The sequence below is a fragment of the Narcine bancroftii genome, chromosome 8, assembly GCF_036971445.1.
Source record: "Narcine bancroftii isolate sNarBan1 chromosome 8, sNarBan1.hap1, whole genome shotgun sequence".
Classification (NCBI taxonomy): Eukaryota; Metazoa; Chordata; class Chondrichthyes; order Torpediniformes; family Narcinidae; genus Narcine; species Narcine bancroftii.
Window position 1 is genome coordinate 160,765,044 of NC_091476.1, and position 18,233 is coordinate 160,783,276.

The 18,233-nt window shown below is 40.8% G+C and overlaps 1 protein-coding gene across 1 annotated transcript in view; it reads left to right on the top strand.

The window, feature by feature from the left end:
• The window catches only part of LOC138742137 (uncharacterized), a 145,498-nt gene that overhangs the window by 86,393 nt on the left and 40,872 nt on the right, over window positions 1-18,233 (top strand). Inside the window, exon 18 of the mRNA XM_069896320.1 lies at window positions 8,758-8,849. Within this exon, the coding sequence (XP_069752421.1) occupies window positions 8,758-8,849 (92 nt within the window). The remainder of the gene's footprint in view (window positions 1-8,757; window positions 8,850-18,233) is intronic.

Below are 18,233 nucleotides of genomic sequence, written 5' to 3' on the forward strand. Positions count from 1 at the left end.
GCAATTGCAGTACATTTGGAAAGTAGTGGTATCATCGCACAGAATCAGCATGGTTTTGTGAAGGGGAAATCATGTCTGATGAATCTAATAGAGTTTTTTGAGAATGTAACTAGTAGAGTGGATAGGGGAGAACCATTGGATGTGGTATATCTGGACTTTAGTAAGGCGTTTGATAAGGTTCTGCACAGAAGACTAGCGTATAAACTTAAAGAGCATGGTATAGGAGGTATGGTATTAAGGTGGATAGAGAATTGATTGAGGGACAGGAAGCAAAGAGTAGGAATAAATGGGTTCTTTTCAAAGTGGCACCCAATGACTAGTGGGGTACCACGGAGCTCAGTGCTGGGGCCGCAGTTGTTTATGATATATATCAACGACTTAGATGTGGGAATAGATAGCAGTATCTCAAAATTTGCAGACTATACGAAGTTGGGTAGCAGGGTTAGCTGTGTGGAGGATGCTAGGAGAGTGCAGGGTGATTTGGACAAGTTAGGCGAATGGGCCAGGATGTGGCAGATACAGTATAATGTGGATAAATGCGAGGTTATCCACTTTGGAGGTAAGAACAGGAAAGAGGATTATTATTTAAATTGTATCTGTTTAGGAAAAGGGGAGATGCAGTGAGACTTGGGTGTTGCTGTGCATCAGTCGTTGAAAGTGGAGGTGCACCTGCAGGTGCAGCAGGTGGTGCACCAATTGTATGTTGGCATTCATAGCGAGAGGATTTGAGTACAGGAGTAGGGAGATCCTGCTGCAGCTGTACTGGGCCTTGGTGAGACCACACCTGGAGTAATGCATGCAGTTTTGGTTGCCTTATCTGAGAAAGGATATCCTTGCCTTGGAGGGCGTGCAGAGAAGGTTCACTAGGCTGATACCGGGGATGGAGGGGCTTGCATATGAAGAAAGGTTGGATAGACTAGGCTTGTATTCTCTAGAATTTAGAAGAATGAGGGGGAATCTTATAGAAACATAAAATTCTTAAGGGTTTAGACAGACTAGACTCAGGAAGGTTGTTTCCAATACTGGGAAAAACCAGAACCAGGGGCCATAGTATAAGGATAAGGGTGAATTTTTTTAGGACTGAGATGAGGAAAAAATTATTCTCTCAGAGAGTGATAAATGTGTGGAATTCTTTGCCACAGGAAGTAGTTGAGGCCGGTTCCCTGTCAATATTTAAGTGTAGGCCCTTGTGGCCAAGGGGATTAGGGGGTATGGAAAGAAGGCAAGAACTAGGTACTGCTCAGCCATGATCATTATGAAGGGTGGTGTAGGCTAGAAGAGCTAAATGGCCTACTCCTACACCTATTTTCTATGTTTCTATGTCTATTATAAATCTCTGGGAGAAGATGGTTCTCCCCCACCCCTGAATTTTATAAAGAATTTAAGGATTTGTTGGTTCCTCCTTTTATAGATCAAGTGGTAATAACACACACACTCCTGGAATCTTTTTCTACTGTGTGACAGAATGTAAATATGTTTTTGGAGATAAATTGGGGAAGGGTTTGCTAGTGTAGGTCACATACAAACACTTTAAAACAGATCATATTTAAAATAATGGAGCTCTGCTCATGCTGGACATGTTTGGGCCAACAGTCTGCAAAAACGTTGGAGAGTGCCCAAGAGACTTCACTAATGGATTGTTGTTTACAAACAGGCAACAGATGAAAGAGCTTGACAGAGCCAAATTCTGTCAGGCGTGGAACTTGCTATTTTAGGAGGGTCATGTGGTTTTTCAAGCAGAGAGAGTCAAACTGGCTTTCTCTCAGAGAGAGAGAGAGAGAGAGAGAGAGAGAGATCAGTTCTACAGTTTTACAGTCAGCAACAGCAACAAGCTGGAATACGAGTTCTGAGTGCTTAGTTCAGCCTGGTCAAAGCCCTTGTAGTTCATGCAAGAAGAGAGGACTGGCTGTCTAATGTTTCACTTGAAGTAAGAGAAACAAAAAGGCACTCTCTGGTGACCTGAAAGAAAGAGGTTATCATCTGGAGAACCCTGAGGGGGAAAGTTTATTTGGCAAGACACTGAAGTGGCTGATTAAAAAGGAATCAGTTGTGGATGTCCAGCAAACAACAAATCTCTCTCTGAAAACTGACAAGAACCTTCTTGATCAGTAACCATTTACCTTTTAAGCACCAAAGCCTGGTGAATTTTATAAATGTTAAATTCTGTGCGCAGTATAAGAATTTCCTGCAACCAATAAACTTGGAGGAATGAGAAGTGAGATTGGACTGTGAACCAAAGAATTTTACTGAACTTATATGCACATTACATACACGTGCACTTAGAATTAGAAGGGGCTTAAGTGAGGTTAGTTAAGTTAATAGTAATAAGATAAAGTGTTATTCTGTTTTCATGTTTAAAGATAATTAAAAGCAACTTTTGTTTAAATAGCCATTTATCTTGGTGAATATCTATTGCTCTGGGCTTGTAACAAATGCGATAATAAAGGTAATACCAAAAAAGACAGAGATCTTTTAAAGCCATTATCATATAGATCTATTTCATTGTTAAATGTAGATTATAAGTTCATTGCAAAATTTTTATCTAATCGATAGTTCGCAATACCGTGTTGTGCACCTGCTCAGCCCGCTACACTAACCCCCCCCCAGAATCGTGGCTTGAAATTAATGAACTGGCCACATGCGCCTTAGGTGGACGCCCTCCGCCTGGGCTGGGGGCAAAGAATGGGGGAAGTAGGATCCACATGTGCAGGCTTGAATTTGTCCATACTAAACAATTGCGAATGCCACCCAATGTCCAAAGTATACACAACCTTGTCCCTCTTAACCATGTGGAAAGGGCCCTCATATGGCCATTGCAACGCTGCTCCTGGGACCTGTCTGAGCACACACAAAGTCAGTGTCAAGGAGAAGTGGGGGAACATGCCACTTAGGGGTTCCATGCCTGTTGTTTGGAATAGGTTGACTAACTGCAACGCTGCAAAGTTGCTGAAGGACGTTCAGGTCAGAGTTAGACAAGAATTGAATATCCCCTAGAACCGAGGACCAAACCATAAACTATCTCCGCAGATGATGCAGACATGTCTTCCTTGGGAGTGGTGCACACTCCTAGTAGAACCCATCGATCCAATTGGGCCCAGTGAGTCGGGCTTTGAGTGCATTCTTGAGTTATCGGTGGAAACGTTCCACAAGACCATTGGATTGTGGGTGGTACACTGTAGTGTGATGCAGTTGTGTGCCACAAAAGCATGCAAGGTCAGTCCATAATGCAGAGGTGAATTGCACTCTGCTATCTGAAGTGATGTGTATCAGGAGATCCAATTGTCAATGAATGCTCTGGCACATGTCTCGGTGTTGCTGGATGGCAATAGAATCGCTCTGGCCAGCACGTAAATCAGTCTATGACCGTCAGGATGTATTTCATGTTTTGAGATGCTGTCTACATGCACATGTTCAAAACACCAGGAAATGTTGGAGAGGCGCCTTGGTGTGCCACTGAATTTTTGAAGTCTGGCAGTAGGTACACATCTGGGCCCACTGCGCAACATCTTTTTTTAGTCCATGCCATACGTATTTGCTTGTTATGAGCTTGATGGTTGTTCTGATGGATGGATGGATGAAACAAGTTGAGAACTTGGTCAAAAAGATGTTGCTTCCAAGATGCCGGAATCACCAGTCTAGGGTAGCCCAAAGACATGTCACAAAAGTTACAAGATCAAACCAGCAACCACAAAGATGGCATATCACTCAGGGGTAAAGATGAAAAATTACTTTATTAACAAAAATTCACCTTCAAACTTTAATTCAAAATCCCCCCTTTATTAACAATGCCCACTGGTTACTATGCAAATTCCTATAACAGTGTAAAACTAATAAATTCCCCAACCTAAATATAACATATTTAATTAAAGTCTAAGTTATATTTCCAACCAACCCACAGAAAAACTTAGACACAAAACAAACACAAAACACACAAGACTCACAAAACTTCGATCTCAACTGAAGCAAAGATCTATACTGAAGCCAAAAGATCTTTGAGAGAGAGAGCACAAAATTCGAAGTTGTCTTGTGTTGCTTGCAGAGAGAGGAACAACTGGCTTGGTCCGGATCCTTCTGGCTGCCTTCGGAATCTTCGTCCTTTTTGAAATCCCAACATTCTAAACTGTCCTCCAGACCATGACTCATGCTCTGGGCCTTCTTCCACTCCACAGCACCCCCAGTGGTGGTTTATCATTCGTCCAGAAATTTTTTGATCATTTTCTGCACATGCTCAGTCTGTCTTCCCTCTCTCAGCAGTCCACCTTCACTTTGGCTCTCTAAGGCAAACTGTCACTTTTTAACATAAAACCACACAACACAGTAGAGTTAGATCACCTAGTTGTGGTGCTACCCACTGTATGTCCAGGTCAGTAATGGCAGTACTGTATGCCTGAACATCAGGGTCCATGGCCTGTGCACTGGCCAATTTAGGAATATCAATAGCAGCCTGAATATGATGTACCATCAGTCTGGATAACACGTTAGCGACGAGATTGTGTTTCCCTGAGACATGATGTACATTCGTCGTGAATTCTGAAATGTATGACAAGTGACCCTGCTGCCTGGCCATCCATGGGTTCGATATTTTGCTGAAGGCAAAAATAAGCGGTTTATGGTCCTTAACCATGTGGAAAGGGCCCTCATATGGCCATTGCAATGCTGCTCCTGGGACCCTCCAAAACATATTGGAAGTGCCGTGTGGCTAGATACAATGCCAACAACTCTCATTTAAATGTGCTGTATTTTATATCTCTGATGGCCGCAGGTGCGGCTAAAGAAAGCTAGGGGTTGGCAATGGCCAATGATGGACCGTTCAAGAACTGCACCCACTGTCATATCTGTGGCATCAGTGGTGAGTGCCAGGGCAGCACTGGGATTAGGATGCATGAGCATCGCTGCATTGGCCAGAGCATCTTTGGCAGTTGTGAATGCAAGCTCTGCCTCTGGTCCAATTAATTTCCTTATGCTTTGTGGCGAGGAGCTGAAACAGCTGCTGGAATGAACCAGTGATGGAAATTTATCATACCCAAGAATTTCTGCAGTCCCTTAACAGTGGTAAGCTTCGGAAAAGCACAGACTGCATCCACTGTCAGATAAGGGAAAGACAGCCTCGGCCGTGATCTTGTGCCCCAAGAAGTCGATGGTTGTCTTGCCAAACTGACATTTGCTAGGGTTGATGGTAAGTCCAAATTCTTCCAACCGTTGGAACAGGCAGCGTAAGTGCAGGTGGTGATCTTGTTCATTATGACTGGCGATGAGGATGTCATCTAAGTAGATGTAAGTGAAGTCTAAATCCCTGCCCAGAGCGTCTATAGGCCGCTGGAACATTTGAGCTGCCTTCTTCAACCCAAAAGGCATCCTAAGGAATTCAAATAGCCCGAAAGGAGTAATTGCCATTTTGGGAATGTCATCCTCGTGGACTGGGATTTGATGGTATTCCTTGACAAAATCGACTTTGGAGAAGCATGGGAATTGTGTAGATGGGCAGCGAAATCTTGTATATGCGGAATTGAGTTTCTGTCAGGTGTAGTTATATTATTGAGTCTGCGGTAATCACCGCAGGATCTCCATCCACTGGTGTTCTTGGGTACCATGTGTAACGGCGATGTCCAAGGACTTGGAATGATGAATGATACCTAATTCTTCCATGGCAGTAAATTCTGCCCTCGCCTGCTGCAGCTTATCTGGCGGAGGACGACGAGCCCAGGCATAAATCAGCAGGCCTGGAGGTATTGAAATTAAGAGAGCACACCAGGAAATTCATTGAGCAGGCAGCATAGGCGTCTTTGTGTAGGGTGTGCACCCTGAGCTGGCAAACTCCCCTTTGCTGTATATCAATGGGTATGTTTGGAAAGTGGTGACATTAACTAATTTCCTACGCTTCACATCGACCAGCAAGTCATGGGATTGTAGGAAATCTGCACCCAGAATGGGCTACGCAATGGAAGCCAAAACGCAACCATGACGTGTCGTGTGCCAAAGGTGGGAATAAAAATTCCATTTGCAGCTTGAAGAGCAAGGTGTTGTTGTTTATGTGTCTTCTCAAAATAGTGGGTGGGAGCAAGCTAACCTCAGTGCCTGTGTCTACGAGAAACTTGCATTTACCAGCAACATCTTGAAGATACAGGAGGCCAGTACTTGTGCCAGCTGCCGAGGCCACTACTGGCAGCTGGCCTGTTGTTTCCTGCCTTTTCATTTTCATAGCTACATGGGGGAACACATATGGGCATTTTTTCCCCAACAGCGATGATGAAAACACCATTCTTGTCACCCATCGGTACATTCCTTCTTTCTTTGAAACTCAGACACAGGTCTGAGTAAATTCTGCCTTCGCCTGCTGCACAGGGCATGGGAAATGTATCTGCTGTGAATATGGGCTGTATATGAGCAGGCTCTTGCATTGCTATACCGTATAGTCTGTCAGCCTCCTGGGCCACGTCATAGGGATGGTGGAAATCCATGTTAGCAATTGGTATTGAGACATGAGCCGAGTGTTTCAACTGGAATAAAGTCTCAAAAAACAGGTAATGAGAAAGACTGTATGCTAGCATGAGCATCTCATTCATCAGGTCGGATGGATTCCTGTCACCTAGCCCCTCCATATTCAAAAGTCGCATGCGTGCTTGTGCCTGGTCAATTCCAGGAGAAATTAGCAGAACCTGATGTACTGGTTGTCTGCCGGGGATGGGCAATAAATTCGCTCAATTTAGCTGCTGTAGCAGCATCCAACGCCTCAATGACATGGCAAAATTCCATGTCCTCCGCTGTTATGCCACGAAGACAAAACTGGGTTTCAACCTGAATAAGCCAAACCCAAGGTTGGTGAGTCCAAATAGGAGGCAAGTGAACTCATAGCACGTTAACTGTAGTCGTGGCGGCATTTGCTACTGCTGCTGTTGTGGCCATGATAACTGTAGATTCGGCTGAACCTTGCAGTTGGGGTCACCAATTGTAGCGACTACTTCGGTAGAGCTACTAAATAAACATGCATACACAGTGTTATTTGAGTTTGCCATGCTTCTTTTACATCCTTCCTGACCCAAGCTCCATAGGACAGGGGTGGTGACATTACTAAGTGTTTTCCGCCAATCCGCGGGACTGGCGGGTTTAAAGTACACACAGTGGGAGCCCCACACCCTCTAGAAGGAGGCATATGAATCAGGCTGGCACGCAGTACCACACTTACGTGGTCCATTACTCAGGTAAGTGCATAGCAATCCGGCCCATGGCTCCATGCATTCACTAGTGAGCCACACCAGCGACAGTTCACAATACCGTGCTGTGCGCCCGCTCGGCCCGCTACACAGCCGCTACAATAACACATGGTTTAGGTAAACCAATGTGCAGCAATGGAATGGAAGATCATGGAGATTATTTTTTTCTAGATTAGTATGTTGAAGAAACAACATAGTTATAGGCTATTTAGAAAATGAAAATGATTATGAATTTATTGTCATATACAATGTACAGATGTACCAAAATTCCTGCTTATTTCAGTTGAACAGGTATATACTCCAGAGAAAACAACCCACATTTTTCCAATCTCTCATAACTCATACCCTCAAAACCAGGCAACATCCTGGTAAATCTCTTTTTCTCCATTTCCAGAGCCTCCACATCCTTCCTGTAATGGGGGTGACCTGAATGGCATGCAGTATTCCAAGTGCAGCCCAACCAAAGTTCTATATACTGTAGCTGCAACATGACCTCTTACTTTTATACTCTATGCCCCATCCAAAACATATACCTTCTTGCGTAGCCACTTTCAATGAGCTATGGACCTGGACCCCCACACCCAATCCCATTCCCCCCCAAATCCTTTGCACATCAATACTTCCAAGAGCCATACCATCAACTGTATACAATCCCTCTACATTGACCTCCCTTGACTGGATTAAATGTCATTTGCCACTGCTCTGCTCATGTCTGTAACTGATATATATCCTATTTTATTCTTTAATACTCTACACTGTCCTAAACTCTACTAATCTTTGTATCATCTGCAAACTTAATAACCCATCCTCCTACTTTTTCATTCAAATTATTTATGCTTTTCACAAACAAGAGTCAAACACCAATCCCTGCACAATGCCACTGGTCACAGGCCTGTAGCCTGAATAACAATTTTCCACCACTACCCTCTGACTTCTATGGGCCAGCTAATTTGATATCCAAACACTCAACTCCCCATGGATTCCATCCACCTACACCTTCTGAATCAACTAACTTTATGAGGAACATTGTCATATACCTTACTAAAGTCTATATATACCACATCCACCACCCTCATCAACTACCCTTGTCACCTCAAAAAAAAACAAATCAAATTCACAAAGCCATGTTGATTATCCTTAATCTGTCCATGACTTTTCAAATATGTGTAAAGCCTATCCATAAGTATCCTTTCAAATAGTTTCTCTACCATTGATGTGACTTTCTGACTTATTATTTTCCTGGATTATCCTTTATTTCCCTTCTTGAACAAAGGTACAACATTTACTAGCTGAAGTGCTTTGGGACCTCTCCTTTTGATAGTGAGTTTAAAATCATTGTCAAGGCCCCAACAATCATTTGCCTCTTTCAAAACCAGCTCCACCTTAATGCTCTCCAAAAGACCTTACACCACCAAATAAAGCTTGAAGGTGAAAAGTTTTGATCTAATTTAATGAAAGCAAGAAATTATTTTTAAATCATCATATTTATTCTCAGGAGAAAGTGTTTATTCATGATTATGTGGAGTATTTTTGTTCACTTGCTTAGGAGGTGCTTGGTGATTCCATTGATATAGTTACTGGTTTCCCAAAAATGAACAAAGAAGAATCTAGGATTAATCTCTTACAACCGAGACCACAGTAAGTACTTATTCAAATATTCTATTTATGATAAGAATAGGGATTAGAATTTCAATTATTTTTCTTCTTCATGTTATGTCCTTTTTATTCTGGAAAGAAGCACATGTTTAGCATGATTTTGTAAATATTGTCTAGGAAATTAATAGGGGGATGAAATTGAAGGGATTTCCCAAGACCTGTCTTAGATTCAATCCTTCTAAAATCTTCTCTGAAGCTTTCAACCATTTTAACATAATTTACATAAATCAAGTGAGAAATATGTAGAAAAATTTTGAGAAGCTGAGACAGAGAGCAAAGCTGAATTTGAGACAAGTCAAAAAATTGGAGGAGGTCAAAAGCAGAGTCCAATTTAAAATGTGCAGCTCAACACAAACTTGACCAGTTTGTTTCTGGTTGTCAATGCTGAGATGAAACATTCACAAAACAGCTAGTTGGTGGGTGTTTCTTCCCCTGTTTTTTTGTTGGTTTGATTTAAAATCAGGAATACCATATAGCAAGGGAGTACACATTTAAAATAATTAAATCCATTTAATAAATTTGAAACAGGGAATATTGATATAGTTCAAGACTACATGTTTAAAATTTTTGAATCAATTCTGTTTAAATACAATAGAGATGGTTGGATTGATTATTTATTGTAGCTCCAACATACAGGAACTGGTGGACTCCACAATGGGGTCCACCAGAAAAGCCCATAGAAAGGCTCTAAGAATAATCCTGGAAATTTTCTGCCAGTGAGCCTGAAATCAGTAATGGGTAAATTACTGGAAGGTATTCTAAGAGATTAAATATATACATTAAGTTCTTGGATAGGCAGGGACTGGTTAGAGATAGTCAACATGGCATTGTGCATGGTAGGTCATTTCTAACAATCTTATAGTTTTTCAAGGAGACTACCAGGAAATTTGATGAAGGAAAGGCAGTGGATATTGTCTACATGGACTTTAGTAAGGTCTTTCACAAGGTCCCATTTAGAAGATTGGTCAAGAAGATTCACTCATGGTGGTGTGACCATATGAAGGACCTAGACGGGTCCTTTGTTTTGGTTGAGCTCTCCATGAAGAGTATAAATTGTCAGTCAAAACTTAAAAATCAAGATTTATTTAATCAAAAACGGATAAAACTAGCAGGAAGAAACCAAGGCAGCCAAGAACAAGAAGCTCATATTCAATCAGGAAAATTAGGTGAAAGCCTAAAAGGGAGCAGTGCAAAAATAGCGACGGGACCGACGGAACCAAGTAAATCTGAGGAGTCAAGTCAAAAGCTGAGCATCATGCTGGAAAAAATTTGAGAATTTGAGTAACCGATTCATAAATGTTGAATCGGAGGAAATGATCGAAATAAAAGAGATTGTTGAAGACCCGATGGAGAGAATGGGTCAAGCAATGTCAGAATTGACAAAATAGCATGAGAAACTTGAAGCTTTTGGGAAAAAAAACCCACAGAATGGAAGTCGGATAAACAAGGCCTGTTTGACAAAATTGATTATATTTAGTCAACAAAATAATGTGTGAATGATTGGACTAAAGGAAGTAACCGAGGGAAGAAACCCAGTGAACCTTTTTCAAAAATGGATCCCACAAGTGTTGGGAGAAGACAAATTTGGAGAAAAGTTGCATATTGAGAGAACTCACCGAACATTCAGACCTAGAAGAGCCAGCGATCAGAGACCAAGACCAGTTTTGGTGAGACTTTTAAGCTTCTGAGAACAAGAGATAATTCTGGGAGCAGCATATGACCACTCTAAGCAGAATAATGGCCCGCCCGAGGTTGATCATGAAAAGGTACTAGTTTTTCAAGATTTTAGCCTGATTTTTATTAAATAAAAGAATTTGAAGATGTGAAAAGATAACTATGTGTTAAAAACTTGAAATACTCAATGATATATCCTGTGACTTTGAGAGTTGATGTAGCGATTTTTCAAGAGCAAGAACAAGTTGGAAGATTTTCTACGAAGTATATAAAGGAAAAAAAAGATCAAGGTTGCCAAGGGAAACGATTGTAGAAGTAGTCAAAGTTGTATTTTCTTAATTTTACAAAACTGTCTTGTATTGTTTAAAAGTAAAGCATATAGATATGTTCATGGAGAGCTCAGTGAAGGGGAATAAATCTGGGAAAAGTAGTAGCAGGTTGGAGACTCCAGTCTAAGGGGGAGAAAGGCGCCTGGAAAGGAATAGCAAAAAGGTACCAAAGGGAGGGGTTCTTCCTCGAGAGATTCTGCAGGCTTTTTTCACAGGTTTTCAGGGCTCTACGTATACATCATCATCAGGGCAGGGTCATTGTGTGTTTTTCTTAAAAGGGAAGGATCGCTTTATTATTTAAAAAGCCAAAGAGATTTTATTACTAAAAAATATTGTTTTAGAGAAAATTATGGATAGAACATTAAAATTGATTGTTTTAATGTTCATGGAATTAATGAGAAGGTGAAGAAAAAGCAGGTCTTGGCATACGTAAAAAATTAAAGACAGATATAGTCTTTTTACAAGAAACACATCTTACCAAATTAGAACATGCAAAATTAAAAAGGATGGGTAGGACAAGTAATATAGTCATCATTTGGATCAAAAGCAATAGGTGCAGCAATTTTAATTAATAAAAATATACCAATAATATTAGAAGAGACTTTAACCGAACAAGCTGGAAGATTTGTAATGGCGCACTGTAAAATTTACACAGAATCGTGGACATTTATGAATATTTATACCCCAAATTATGATGATGAAGTCTTTATGAAGGATATCTTTTTTAAAAAACACTGGGGGAAAACAAAACATATTGATTGGAGGAGATTTCAATTTTTGTTTAGATCCAATATTGGACAAATCACCAAGAACAGTAAGAAGGGCGAAAGCTGCAAAAGAGACATAGTTATTTATAAAGGATTTGACTTTAATTAATATATGGAGGTGGCTCAACTCCTTAGAAAGAGACTACTCATTTTATTCAAGGGTATATGATTCACATACAAGCATTGACTTATTTTTAATGACTGCCCAGCTACAAAGTGGACTACTACAAAATTGGAAAAACAAAAAAGTATGTATAGATGGCACCTAAATGCTGCATTATTAAAGAAGAAGGTCTTTTGTGATTTTATTAAGAGACAAATAGAAATATTTTATGAAAACAATCTTCCTTCCACTGATAATAGCTTTCAAATATAGGACACACTTAAAACTTATTTGAGAGGACAAATTATTTCTTATACTAAAATCTTAAGAGAGAATATGTAAGAGAAAGTTTAGAGAAGGATATAACAAAATTGCAGAAAAAATTATATTAAAAGCTAAACAAAAATATTATGAATTAGGAAAAGGGCACATAAAATGTTATCTTGGCAGGTTAAAGCAGAGGAGTCATCTAGAATGATGAATGCAATAAAAACAGAAACTTGTACTATAACGTAATTAAAAAAATAAATAACACATTTAGACAATACTATGTAAAACTATATAAATCAGAATTCGTAGGAGATGAAAATGACAGATAATAATTTACAGAATTTATATGATTAATTATACCCCTTTATTAGAAAAAAAATTTACAGAAATGGAAAGATCTGCTGATTACATTAATAGCAATGTGATGCCAAGACTACAGTATCTCTTTCAGTCATTGCCTATTGCACTAACTAAAAATTTATTAAAATTATTACATAATTTTATAATATAATTTCTATGTAATAATAAAATACCAAGAATTGCACTGGAAAGTTAACATGGAATTATAAATTGGGAGGACTTAGACTCCCAGATTTTAAGAAGTATTATCTCAGCACAAGCTAGATTTCTATAATCTTTCTTTGAAGAAAACAGTGCCCTGTCATGGATTCGAATAGCATTTGTAATGGATCTGTGTTAAAATGAATCCTTAGTTTAATATTAAAACTATATTTTATCTAGATATGGATTCTTAGTAAGTTAAGTTAGTTGTGGGCTGGTACAGGGTCACACACAGGTCACAGCACAGAGAAGAGAGTTTTTGGATTCACAGCATCTTGGAAAGACAGAGCTAATAGATCTGAAGTGGTTCTTAATTATTCAAGAACAATGGAGTGTTTGCTTTATTAAAAACTGTTAGTGTTATCCTGGTGTCAACATTGGAGGTTGTAGACATCAACGAACTCATTAAGATTGCTGACAAGATCTTAGATGTGGCTATGCCGGACACGTTGGTGCAAAAATCAGTGTTCCTGAGCCTCCTTACATACAGTTGGAAATGATGGAACTGTGGTGTGCTGTTGATCAACTTGCACACAAAGTTCAGGCCACATCACCACAGATCGGGGCCGCAGTGACAGCCCAAAAGGGCAGCATTGTTCACATCGAGGGTGGAGCCATAGCCACAGCCATACACGCTGGTGCTGAAAGCTGGTATCACTGAAGATTTGACGACAAGGCTCAACACTATGTGCCACCATGCTCTCAAGTAAACAGTAGGGAAACACCCAAGCCAGAGACTAGGGGCAACGAATCTTCCTGGTGTGGAGCTACACAGTCATCTGCTATTTTACCTTACAGACAAACACCAGGCCATTCATTTTCTAGCAGACACTGAGGCTGAAGTTAGTGTTCTCCCTCTATTGACATCTGATACCCATGAAACTTCTACTATCGTTCATCTACTACCTGTTAATAAATTGCCCATTTCTACATGTGGAGAAAGATCACACACTTAATTTTGGTCTGCAGCATGTTTTTAGGTGGGTTTTTGTCATTGCCGATGTACTGACACCTATCATAAGAGTTGATTTCTTACACAAGTATGGACTACTGGTGGATGTCAAACACCACAAGCTTATTGACTCCATTACCAGCATCACAGTTCAGGGATCGTCAGCAATGCACAACAAGTCAGTCCATCCATTAAGATCATGACATCAACTACATGTTTTGACACCCTTCTTCAAGAGTATCCAGAGATTACTCGCTCAATTTACAAGCATACCGGGGTCAAACACTCTGTCACCCACCATATTCAAACACGTGCACTGTCTGTTTCGGCTCAGCCATGACAACTCCCCCTCACCCCCGATCGTCAGCAGATTGCTACGGCTGAATTTGATCATATGTTGGAACTGGGAATCATTCAACAGTCCAACAGCAACTGGTCGTCTCCCCTCCAAATGGTTCCCAAGAAGACACTGGGAGATTGGCGCCTATGTGGAGACTACTGTGTCCTGAATGCCCGTACAGTGCCTGATTGGTACCCCATCCCGCATCTCTTAGTGGTTTTTGTCATCTCTTAGTGGTTGTCGCATTTTCTCCAAGATCAATTTGGTTCAAATCCCGTGGAGCATGCTGACATACACAAGACAGCCATCACGACTCTTTTTGGACTGAGTGGATATGCATGCCATTTGGTTTATGAAATGCAGAACAGACATTTCAAAGGCTGATGGATGACGTGCTTCATGGTTTTCCTTTGTCTATGTTTTCATAGATGATCTGCTGGTAGCCAGTTCTACAGATGATGAACACGAGATTCATCTCCATCTACTTTTCAAGTGTTTGTGTGAGTATGGGATAGTTGTCAACCCAGACAAGTGTCAGTTTGGAGTATTGTTACTCACTTTTTGGGGCAATACAGTTGATGAACACGGAATTTGCCCTCATGATGAAAGGTGAAGGTTATCCGTGATTTTTTCCATTCCTTCGTTACTCACAAAGCCGAAGGAGTCTCTTGGTCTGATCAGTTTTTACAGATGGTTCATCCCGCACTGTGCTGACATACTCCAAACACTCACAGACTTGCTGAAGAACAGGACTAAGAAAAATCAGTCCATCAATCTCAACGAGGCAGAGCTTTCAGCCTTCCATTGTGTTAAGAGCTACCTGGCTAGTGCGACTATTCTGGTTCATCCTCAACACGATGTTCCATTTTATCTCACTGTCAATGCATCAGATGTTGAAGTAGGAGGAGCCATTCAACAGCTTGTAGATAATGCTTGCCAACCGCTTGCCTTTTCCTTCAAGCAACTCCAATCTGCTGAGACCAAGTATAGCACATGGGACGTGAACTGCTGGCCATTTACCTTGTTGTCAAATATTTTCACCATCTTCTTGAGGACCACACATTCACCATCTAAACCGATCACAGGCCTTTAACATATACCCTTTGTTCCAAGCCAGACAGGTACTCCCCACGTGAAGACCATCACTTGGATTACATGTAGCAGTTCACCTATGATATTCAACATGTCAAAGGGAAGGAAAACACAGTAGCAGATGCCTTGTCTCGCCTGCATGTAGATGCATTGCGTACCTCCTCTATCATTGATTTTCAGCAACTCCACGACAATGACTGGGCTGCAGTTCAACAATCAACCTCGCTCTCCTTCAAGCATGTACCCTTGCCAGTAAGAAATGGACATATGTGGTGTGATGTATCTACTGGACATGAACGACCTTATATACCAAAGAAACATTGGCGGTCTGTTTTCAATGCTCTCCACTGTGTGTCGCATCCTAATATAAGGTCTACACAAAAGATGATAACATCTCAGTTTGTATGGCCTAACATGAATAAGGATACTAAGCACCCAAGAAGGAAGAAGCTGCATCACATGTCAGAAAGCCAAAGTTCACCATCATACCAGAGCTCCCCTTGACACATAAGCTATTTCAGATGCCAGATTTCAGATTTCAACATATACACATCAATCTAGTAGGTCCTCTCCTTCTGTCGAATGGGTACAGTTATCTTCTCACCTGTATAGACCATTTTAGTAGATGAGCTGATGCTATACCTATTCACGATAATGACGGCCAAGACAGTAGCCAGAGTTTTGGTCCACGACTGGGTGCACGTTACAGCACACCATCTCCAATCACGAAGACAGGGGATGACAGTTTGAATCACAACTCTTTTACAAACTGATCAATCGACTTGGTAGTACACGCATCTGCACAATAGCCTATCATCCTGCAGTTAATGGCATCGTCGAATGCTTTCATCGTCAACTTAAGGTAACATTGAAAGCCCAGCAGAACCAAAACCAGTGGTATGAGTACTTGTTAATCATACTATTGGACATCCGTACAATGGTAAAAGAAGACCTAGGCTGCACACCGGCTGAACTAGTGTATGGGACTACACAGAGAGTTGCACCTGATCGACCTACATAGAAACTGGACACAATCAATTATGTTCATCAACTATGCCAGTATATGACAAATATCACTCCTGCCCAGATGTGTACACAAAGTGTTGTATCACATGTACCAGCCGATGTTAGTTCATGTTCATATGTATTCATCAGATGTAACGCAGTGCATAAACCCCTCCAGCACCATACACTGTATCATATAAGATGATATGATATACAAGCCAAGAAGGAGTCTGTTAGCATTGACTGTCTTAAAGTTGCTCATTTAGAGGATGAGTTTTAGCTACATTGGCAACCAGGAATGAACTGGTTGTGCCAGTAAGCAGAAACAGTAATACACTACTACTACTACCACCACCTCTGATGGGAATAACACATCTCCACCTGCAACACCCCTCCTGTAAAAATGCCAGGGTCTGGGAGAAAAACACACTGGCCAGCTTGTTATGCACAATATTTCAACTCCTGAAGGGTCTCTTGTAATGCTATCTGTAATGCTATCTTTTTTTCTTTTCATCCATTACTTGCACCCACACTTAGTTCTCTTGGCATCTTGGAGGGGGCTATTGTAGCAGACCAACAGGGATTTTATCTGGGAGGAGTCACATGATAGAGTAGTGGCTGGTAGGAGAATACCAGCCCTCTCCAGAAAAAAAGAAATAAAGTGAAGAAAGCGTAAAGCTCAAGAAACACAAAATACAACAAATAAAAGATAAAGGTGTGGAGAAAAGAAAGAAAATGGCACCCAAGAAGGAAAAAGCAAAAACAACGGGAAAAAAAGAAGGAAAGACGCCGGAAGAGAAAGGAGAAGGCCTTACCTGCATGAAGAGGCAGGGAGCCGCCATGGAGAGAGGTTAATGTTAACCCCGCAGGATGCGACCTCCCGACTGCGGGACTGCAAAAATAGCTCTCTGAGCCAAACAAGTGCGCAATGCGCACACCAAGGAAAAGGACAACACAGACGGGAGGGGGGCCCAGCTGTGGAGTGAACTTACACAGCGCAACCAGCTGAGGGATGGCCAACAACAGGACTCTCAGCTGGAAGAAGAGGAAAGCAACAGGAAAGGGAGTGATAGGAAAGAAAAACAGCAACAGGAAGCCCAACAGAAGAAGAGGACCAACAAAAAGAAGCTATGCAAAACACCACCCAACAAACTGAGGCAACCAGCTCAACAAGAAAGTCAGAAGAGACACAGATACAAGGAAGAAAAGTAGAAGACACAAACACAGGTGCAGACACAGAAGAAGAAGACCAAGCTCTGCACAGAGGAATAGAAGGTAAAATAGATGGACAGTATATAGATTTTAAAAATTTCAAGAACAAATGAAAGCATTAAAAGAATGGTTGACACTAGAATTTAGTGAAATGAAAAGTACAGAAGAAAAAGTGAGTAGAATAGAGGTGGTCATGACAGAAATAGGGAAAAGATTAGAAAATGTGGAAGAATGAGAAATGGCTGTAGAAATGGAAATGAAGGACAAGAAAATTGGAAGACAGTGACAAAAAAGTTAAAGAGTTGTTAGCTCAGAAGATGGATATAATGGAAAACTATAGTAAGCTAAACAATATAAAGATAGTGGGCCTAAAGGAAGATGAGGAAGGGAAAAATATGAAAGAATTTATAAAAGAATTGCTCACAAAGGTCCTAGGAATGCTAGAAATACAGGAAGGAAAGGAAATAGAAAGGGCACACAGAACACTAGCCCCGAAACCACAGCCACAACAAAAACCAAGAACCATTTTAGTAGAATTTATGAGATACACCACAAGAGAAAATATATTGGAGAGGGCAAGGAAGAAAATTAGAGAAGACAAAAAACCATTGGAATACAAGGGTCAAAAATTATTTTTTTACCCATTTTTTTACCCAGACGTAAGTTTTGAACTCCTAAAGAAGAGGAAGGAGTTTAACACAGCAAAATCGATCCGATGGAAAAAAGGCTATAAATTTATGTTAAGATATCCTTTTTTTTTTAAACTTTATTTAAAGATTTTATCACATGAATAAAACAAAAAAAATTACATTTAAAGAAAAATAAAAATAAAGTAATTATTACAACACAGCATTAATGACCTAACTTAGATTAGTCTATCTTCTTCTTTTCTTTTCTTTGGTTTGGCTTCGCGGACGAAGATTTATGGAGGGGGTAAAAAGTCCACGTCAGCTGCAGGCTCGTTTGTGGCTGACAAGTCCGATGCGGGACAGGCAGACACGGTTGCAGCGGTTGCAGGGGAAAATTGGTTGGTTGGGGTTGGGTGTTGGGTTTTTCCTCCT